At 44.4% G+C, this 9,643-nt stretch overlaps 1 protein-coding gene across 3 annotated transcripts; it reads left to right on the top strand.

Moving 5' to 3' along the window:
• Window positions 1–206: 206 nt before the first annotated feature.
• slc49a3 (solute carrier family 49 member 3) lies at window positions 207–7,743 on the top strand. Of its 3 annotated transcripts, none has more exon segments than NM_001020587.1 (10): window positions 207–493; window positions 2,015–2,173; window positions 2,617–2,833; window positions 2,928–3,004; window positions 3,123–3,260; window positions 5,496–5,612; window positions 5,786–5,938; window positions 6,306–6,463; window positions 6,573–6,676; window positions 6,791–7,739. In NM_001020587.1, coding segments are annotated over 10 exon segments (1,425 nt in total). In that variant the 5' UTR covers window positions 207–334; the 3' UTR covers window positions 6,934–7,739.
• The last annotated feature ends 1,900 nt before the right edge of the window (window positions 7,744–9,643 follow it).

The following is a 9,643-nucleotide window of genomic DNA, read 5'->3' as shown; positions in this document are numbered from 1 at the left end:
GCAGTATTATTAACAGTGAGAGAAGTATTAATAACAGTAACAGCAGTATTAACAGCAGTATTATCAATGGTAACAGCAGTGTTGTTAACAGTATCAGTGTTATTGGCAGTGGCAGTGTGTGGTGTAGCAGCAGGAGTGTGTGAGGGAAGTATGGGCGTGTCCTCCACAGCTGACCCCGCCTCTCCCTCCTCTAGACGCGGAACTGAAGCTCCACACACACCGGCTCTGGAGCCTCAGTGTGGGCATGCGCGCCGTCTCCAACAGCACCGTCTCCGCACGCTAATGGACTCCGCGCTCGGGCTTTAAACAGGACATTCCCCCGTCCTGCTGGATGATGGAGGGGGAAAGCGCGGAGACCGAGCCGCTGATCCAGAGCTCGAGCGCTGCTGACCGGCCTGACCCCGCCGCAGAAGCCGCTGCCCGGTTCACGGTGTACCGGAGGAGATGGTTCATCCTGTCGGTGCTCTGCCTGCTCAACTGCTCCAACGCCATGGTAGGGTCAGCCTAAACATTATTAACACCGCTTATAAACATTACTGAGGGATCCGGCTAATGTCAAACTGATATTACAGAAGAAACGCGAGTTACTCAGCCTGCAGAACCGGTTGTTTTGATGACGTCACGGACGCCTCTGCTTGGCTCCTCCCCCTGTTTTAATTAGTTTGTGCACACATTCACATTCATTCATGCTCGTTCTGTTCGGCTTAGTCCCTTTTTTAATCCACAGCGGAATGAACCGGCAACTTATCCAGCACGTGTTACGCAGCGGATGCCCTTTCAGCTGCAACCCATCTCTGCGCACACACACACACACACACACACACAGCGGGGTACACTGACCTACACAGTGAACTGAGAGGAGCTGTGCGGGTCAGAGAGAGAGAAATGTAGAAAAATATGTCAGCAGGGGCAGCACGGTGGCTCAACGGTAAGCACTGTTGCCTCACAGTAAGAAGGTCTCTGGTTTGAGTCTTGGCTGGGTCAGTTGGTGTTTCTGTGTGGAGTTTGCATGTTCTCCCCGTGTTGCTCCGAGTGCTCCGGTTTCCCCCACAGTCCAAACACATGCGCTATAGGGGAACTGATCAACTACACTGGCAATAGTGTATGGGTGTTTCCCAGCACTGGGTTGCAGCTGGAAGGGCACCCACTGTGTAAAACATATGAGGGAATAGTTGGCGGTTCATTCCACTGTGATGACCCCTGATGAGTAAAGGGACTAAGCTGAAGAAAAATGAATGCATGTGTTCAGAGTGTGTGTGTGTGTGTGTGTGTGCTGGAGCTGATGGTCCCACTGAGGCCATTGTCATGAGCGGCGCGTGTCTGTCCATCTGTGTGTCCACTGAGACGCTCATTTACACACACACACACACACACACACACACACACACACACACTCACACACACTCTGCAGACGTGTCAGAAGGCCAAAGCTGTTGGTCTGAAACAGGAGAGATGGACATGATGTCAGACACACAGCAGAGCAGATGGAGAGCAACCTGAGAATGCTTAACACACACACACACACACACACACACACACACACACACACACACACACACACACACACACACACACACACTCAAGAGTTTCTAAACTATTATCTGTTGAACACAAAAGGAGATAATGTGAAGAATGCTGGAGCAGACACTGACGTCCACAAGAGCAGAAATACTGATGAAACTCAAACAGGTCTGGAGCAGTGGAGAACACACACGCGCACACACACACACGCACGCACACACACACACACACACTGAATGAAGATGAAGCGCTTCAGAATACAGCAGAGTGTAAACAGCCGACGCTGAACTGCTGCTCTAATAACACTGACGACACACTGATGACCATCATTCCTGACTGATACACACATGACTGTGTGTGTGTGTGTGTGTGTGTGTGTGTTGAGCTGTTTCAGCAGATAAAAGTGGAACTGAGTCACATGAGTCTCTCTCACACACACACACACACACACACACACAGAGAGAGTAACAGTATGGTGGTTTGTCCTCCTCAGGCCTGGTTGACCTTTGCCCCCGTGGCGGGTCAGAGTGCGCAGCTGCTGTGTGTGTCTCTGCCGCTGGTGAACTGGCTCTCGCTGGTGTTTGTGCTGGCGGCCGTCGTCTGCAGCTTCAGCAGCATGTGGGTTCTGGACACGCTGGGACTGCGCTGCTCGGTAACACACACACACACACTGCACACACACCGCACACATACACACACTGCACATACACCGCACACATACACACACACACACTTTTTTAAATATTTAATTTGTTGTTATATTGAGTTAAAGGGCTGCTGTTATGTGGAGTTTAACCCCAGGAGTGTGTGTGTGTCAGCAGTGTGTGTGTGTGTGTGTGTGTGTGTGTGTGTGTGTGTGTGTGTGTGTGTGTCTCATGTCATCATCATGAGTGAGTTGTGTTTATTATAATCAGACTTGATGCAGAAGCACTGTGATTGGCATTCTCCTGCTGTACGTGTCATCAGAGGGGGAAAGCCCCGCCCACTAGTGTCCATCTCATTAGCATAATCAGCAGCCCTGAGTGAGAAGCAGCCGTATGTCCATTATCCATTAGAGTGTTAACCTGTGTGTGTGTGTGTGTGTGTTTTCCGCAGCTGATCGGCAGCTCCTGGCTGAACGCATGTGGGTGTGTGTTGCGTGTGTGTGGCGTGTTGAGCGTGACGCCGCAGTGGGCCGTGTTCGCGGTGGTCATGTGTGGTCAGACTCTGTGTGCTTTAGCGCAGCCGCTAGTCATCTTCGCTCCCACTAAACTAGCAGCTCTGTGGTTCCCGGATCACCAGCGGGCCACGGCTAACATGCTAGCATCCATGGGTAACCAGCGCACACACACACTGACTCTTGTCTTGACGTTGTGTGCAGCTCAGACTAACTGTGTGTGTGTGTGTGTGTGTGTGTGTGTTTTTAGCCAACACCGTGGGTCTGCTGCTGGCCAATCTGCTGTCTCCGCTGATCGTGAGCTACAGCGGGGACCTGTTCCTTCTGGTAAGCCTGAGGACCGTGTGTGTGTGTGTGTGTGTGTGTGTGTGTGTGTGTGTCAGCAGCTCTTCATGCTCTGCTTCTGTGCCACTTGTGTGTGTGTCCGTTTATGTGGTGTCTGCAGCTCCTCATATACTCCATACCCGCTGCAGTGGCCTGTCTGTTGGCCACTCTGGGCATCCATCAGGCGGTTCCACCGACTCCTGCATCCGCCAGCAGCTCCAGCTCTGCTTCTGAACCCTTCCTACAGGGCATCAGACAGGTACACACACACACACACACACACACACACACACACACACACACACACTCACACACGTACACACACCTCTAGCCTCCAGGTTCTGCTCCACAACACTGGATTAACAAACTCTGGATTAATTTAGAGCTGACTAAATCAAATCATAACATAAGTTGAATATAACCTTAACATAACCCAAACATATTCAAAACATAACCCAAATATAACCTTAACATAACCCAAACATATTCAAAACATAACCCAAATATAACCTTAACATAACCCAAACATCCCAACATAACCCAAATACAACCTAAACATAACCCAAACATATTCAAAACATAACCCAAATATAACCTGAACATAACCCAAATATATTCAAAACATAACCCAAATATAACCTAAACATAACCCAAACATTCCAAACATAACCCAAATACAACCTAAACATAACTCAAACATATTCAAAAGATAACCCAAATACAACCTAAACATAACTCAAACATATTCAAAAGATAACCCAAATATAACCTGAACATAACCCAAACATTTTCAAAACATAACCCAAATATAACCTGAACATAACCCAAACATATTCAAAACATAACCCAAATATAACCTTAACATAACCCAAACATATTCAAAACATAACCCAAATATAACCTAAACATAACTCAAACATATTCAAAACATAACCCAAATATAACCTGAACATAACCCAAACATATTCAAAACATAACCCAAATACAACCTAAACATAACCCAAACATATTCAAAACATAACCCAAATATAACCTGAACATAACCCAAACATATTCAAAACATAACCCAAATATAACCTTAACATAACCCAAACATATTCAAAACATAACCCAAATATAACCTTAACATAACCCAAATATATTCAAAACATAACCCAAATACAACCTAAACATAACCCAAACATATTCAAAACATAACCCAAATATAACCTGAACATAACCCAAACATATTCAAAACATAACCCAAATATAACCTTAACATAACCCAAACATTCAAAACATAACCCAAATATAACCTTAACATAACCCAAACATTCAAAACATAACCCAAATATAACCTGAACATAACCCAAACATATTCAAAACATAACCCAAATATAACCTAAACATAACCCAAACATATTCAAACATAACCCAAATATAACCTGAACATAACCCAAACATATTCAAAACATATTCAAAACATAACCTGAACATAACTCAAATATATTCAAAACATAACCCAAATATAACCTTAACATAACCCAAACATTCAAAACATAACCCAAATATAACCTAAACATAACCCAAACATTCCAAACATAACCCAAATACAACCTAAACATAACCCAAACATATTCAAAACATAACCCAAATATTCAAAACATAACCCAAATACAACCTGAACATAACCCAAACATAACCTGAACATAACCATAACATAAGCTGAGTATAACCCAAACATTTAAAACATAACCTGAACATAACCCAAACATATTCAAAACATAAGCCAAATATAACCTGAACATAACCATAATATTCGAAACATAACCCAGACATATTCAAAATATAACCCAAATATAACCAGGACATAACCAGAGCATAACTCAAATATAACTGAAACTTGACCTGAATACAAGTCAAATATTATAACCTGAACATAACCCGAATATAACCTTAACACAACATAAACATAACTCAAACATATTCAAAACAAACACTAAATATAACCTACACATATCCATAACATAACCTGGGCATAACCAAAATATAATTGAAACATAATCTGAACAAAATCCAAACATAACCTTAACAAAACCTGAATATAACATAAAAATAACCAAAACAACGTGAAAGTAATCCGAATATATTCTTAACATAACCTAAACATAACCGAAACATAACCTGAACATATCCCAAACATATTCAAAGCATAACCAGGACAAAACCTAAATATAACATGAACTTAACCAAAATATAACCCGAACTTAACTCAAATTTAACCTGAATAACCCAAATATAGCCTGAACATAACCTGAGCAGGACAGCCTTGCAGTGTAAGTTACCAAAGAACAAAACACAACCGAGCTCCTTCGTGGCACCCAAAACCCTGCACTGGTGCAAACTGAACTGGAAGTTATCTGGCTAACCCTGTAATCCGGCTTGGTGGAACCGGCCAGCAGTGATGCGTAATGATCACAGTGTTCTTCCTCTGACAGAAACTCTTGTCTTTCAGCTGCTGAGGAACAGAGCCTACTGGATCCTGCTGCTGTGCTTCGGCTCCGGGATCGGCATCTTCACCTGCTTCTCCACCCTGCTGGAGCAGATCCTGTGTGTGAAGGGTTACTCTAATGTACGAGCGCACAGACACACGCGCACACACACACACACACACACACACACACACACAGAAATAAAGTCACTATAATGACTGTAAATGCTGGCTGGATGCTGACGGACTGATTGACAGGTATTGGCAGATGATCAGTAACGTGTGTGTGTGTGTGTGTGTGTGTGTTCCTCCAGGGTTTTGCAGGTGTGTGTGGCGCCGTCTCCATCGTGTGTGGTGTAGCAGGAGCGTTCCTCCTCAGCCTGTATGTGGACAGAAGCAAGAAGTTCATGGAGGTGATGAAGATCTGCATGTGTCTGACCTCCGTGAGCTGCTCTGCGTTCGCTGTGGTGAGTCTGGAGATGATGAGGATGATAATAATGATGAAGATGATGATGAAGATCTAATTCAGGTCTAGTGTTGAGCTGAGAGAGTGTGTCTGAGCCTCGCACATTATCAGGAAGACTATTGCAGACTTCAGGAGCCATACATGAGCAGGCTCGACCTCCTTTAGTGGACTCTGCTATTCTGGTGCTGCCCTGAGTGTGGAGATCCTGAAGGGCAGGTTGGGCTGTAGAGACAGAAGCTGGATCAGATAAACAGGAGCTGGGTTATGATGATAATGAAGATATTGATAGTAATGCTGATTAAGATGATGATATTAGTGCTGTGTGTGTGTGTATGTGTGTGTGTGTGTGTGTGTGTGTGTGTGTGCAGGTCAGTCAGCTGCCAGCGCAGAGTGTCCTGCTAGTGCTGGCCTGCTGCTGTTTCGGGCTCTTCGGGTACTCGGTGTATCCGGTGGGGATGGAGCTCAGCGTGGAGACCACACACCCGCTGGGGGAGGCCACATCTGCAGGACTCATATTCACCTCTGGGTACGCCAGCCTGTGTGTGTGTGTGTGTGTGTGTGTGTGTGTGTGTGAGAGACTCTACAGCAGTTCTAACTGCATGTGTGTGTGTGTGTGTGTGTGTGTTGGTGTTCAGGCAGATCCAGGCGGCGCTGTACCTGCTGCTGCTACAGGCTCTGGCCACACCGACACACTCTCCAACATCTGTGTGTGCAGCTGACACCAGCCTCAACTGGACAGGTGAGAGACACACACACACACACACACACTCATCTTTAGTTGTAAACACAGCTAGTGTGTGTGTTTCCAGCACTGACCACTCTCTCTCTCTCTCTCTCTCTCACACACTCACAGTGCCGGTGCTGGTGATGGCGGGTGTGTGTGCTGTCAGCTCCTGCGGTTTCGTGGTGTTTTTCCACACGGAGTATCGGAGACTCCGAGCTGAAGCCGACAGCGCCACAGAACCAGAGCCCACAGGAGATGCCGCTGATGCATGATGGGAAAACACACTCGTTTACACCCCAAACACACACACTTTACCTCACTGATAACACACATGCCTTAAAGAGTTTGGGTTAAAACTCAGGACCTCATATAATAACACACACACACACACACACACACACCTTAGAGTGTGTGTGTGCACAACGGCTCAGTTCATCATTGACAAAAGCCGTTTGTCCTCCTGTTGAACACAGATATCCTGCAGAACTCCTCTAAATCCAGCATTCTTCAAACTCTCTTCACCAGAGGAAGTCAATGTTCAGTAAAGAGTAAAGGAAGAGGACGCCTTCATGGATATCCGAGCTGAGCCTGTCTGTGTTCAGAGGTCTGCAGTCTCCCACATCTCAGTTTCAGAGTGTGTGTGTGTGTGTGTGTGTGTTGATCTGAGGTCAGTGTTCATATTCTGCACACATTAATGTTACACAAACTCCTCCTGCCGCACATGCTCACCTCTGTGGCCTGGGCCGGTGCTGTACACGGTGTTACAGTGCTGCTGGTGTTTTTACTGCAGTAATGTGGGTGTCTGACTGCTACACTGGGTTCATTTCTGATGCATTATTTTATAGTTTATAGGCTTCCTCCTGCTCAGGTTTATGAAATGACAGATATATCTGGTGCAATAACGCTTCATTAGGGTGTAAAGGTGTGTGTGTGTGTGTGTGTGTGTGTGTGTGTGACCTGTAGGTCTGACCACTGAACTGCAGTTCTTTTTATGTTCAGTTCTAATCAATATCTGATGCACAATTATTTTAAAATAATCCTCTTTTTTACTATGATCTAATTAAATATTTATAATCTATAAATGCTGTCGTGTGTGTGTGTGTGTGTGTGTGTGTGTGTGAAGTCACTGATCATGTCTGATACTGCTGATCTGAACTGTATGATCAGGTCAGTCTGAATGTTCCCCTGAAGGGTTTTGAATTGTACATCTGTGTTTACTGTGACGTCATTTCTACTAAACATGAAGACAGAAGCCCCTCCCCCTAAAAAACAACAACCAATAGTGTTTAGTTAATCTCAGCTCTGACAGCGAGTAGGTTGTAGTTTCATCATCAGCGAGTAGAAGAAATAAAGTATCGTATCGAAGAGTACTAGAAAAAAAAAGATATCAATAATGGAAAGTACATAAAAATATTGATATCAGAGTATGAAAGATATTGTAGAGGGCGAGTGGAAGAGAATCAGCAATTACAAGGAAAAAGTGTATGGGTATTAACAAGTACAAAAGTATTGATAATGCTGAGCACAAGAAAAAAAGTATCGTATCAGAGAGGACAAGAAAAAAATGAATCGGTAGAAACAATTATAAAAAGTATCTTATCAGCAACTGCAGGAAAATAAATAAATATATAAATAAATAGAGCAAACACAAAGGAAGCAGTATTTGCACTTGGTCCTCAAAGACATTTACATTTAGTCATTTAGCAGATGCTTTTATTCAAAGCGACTTACAAATGAGGACAAGGAAGCAATTTACACAACTATAAGAGCAACAATAAAGAAGTGCTGTAGGCGAGTTTCAGGTGTGTAAAGTCTAAGCAGGAAAGTATTAGTACTTTTTTTTTTTTTGGTACAGTTAGTGTGATATTCAGAGAGGCAATTGCAGATTAGGAAGGGAAGTGGAGACTAAATAGTTGAGTTTTTAGTGGTTTCTTGAAGACAGCGAGTGACTCTGCCGTTCTGATGCAGTTAGGGAGTTCATTCCACCAACTGGGCAGATTGAGCGCGAGAGTTCGGGAAAGTGATTTCTTCCCTCTTTGGGATGAACCACGAGGCGACGTTCATTCACAGAACGCAAGTTTCTGGAGGACACATACATCTGCAGAAGTGAGAGCAGATAAGGGGCTAGGCCAGAAGTCGTTTTGTAAGCAAACATCAGAGCTTTGAATTTGATGCGAGCAGCAACTGGCAGCCAGTGCAAACGGATGAGCAGCGGAGTGACATGTGCTCGTTTAGCTTCATTGAAGACCACTCGTGCTGCTGCGTTCTGGAGCAGCTGAAGAGGCTTGATAGAGTTAGCTGAAGCCCGGCTAGTAGAGAGTTGCAGTAATCCAGAAATACCAAAGAAAATGGTTTCACTGCCTACTGCCCAACTCTATTGCCTAACCCTATTGCCCATCCCTACTACCTAACCCTATTGCCCAAACCTACTGCCCATTGCCTCTGTTCACCTGGCAAAATGTGTTATTTTTTTCAGGTGTAATTCATGCTCTGATATCCTCCTCCTCCTGTGTTCTTATGGCTCTGGGAAGATTGGAGTTTCTGCTGTTTTGTATTTCGTAACTCTTTTGATGTTTGCAAAGGTGAAAAATAGAAACAGCAATACTGGCGTTACTAGCGCTGTATTTAGATGCTATCAGGTGAATACCAGATTTAGCATCATGACCCATTTCTACCAGTGTTTAAGCTTATTGCAGTAGTGTCCTGAAGGGGGCGGGGCATGGCAGATACTAGCGAGCATCAGATTGGTCAAAAAGTAAAGTATGGGCTGACGACAAGAAATACACCATTGATCCATTCAGGCAGGAGACGAAATGCAGACTTTGGACGTTTATACACTGTTTCCGTTATAGAGCACTCTAGATTACAGATATCTGACCTCACTAGCGGACTGACTGACCAATATCTGTCAAACAACAACATCTCTAAAGATTTCACTGTACAGCCGCTGCTGCTGCTCACAGTCATGAACACAGACTCACT

The sequence above is a fragment of the Danio rerio genome, chromosome 14 (genome assembly GCF_052040795.2).
Source record: "Danio rerio strain M-AB ecotype USA chromosome 14, GRCz13ab, whole genome shotgun sequence".
Taxonomy (NCBI): domain Eukaryota; kingdom Metazoa; phylum Chordata; class Actinopteri; order Cypriniformes; family Danionidae; genus Danio; species Danio rerio.
This window is presented reverse-complemented; position numbering and strand designations above follow the sequence as displayed.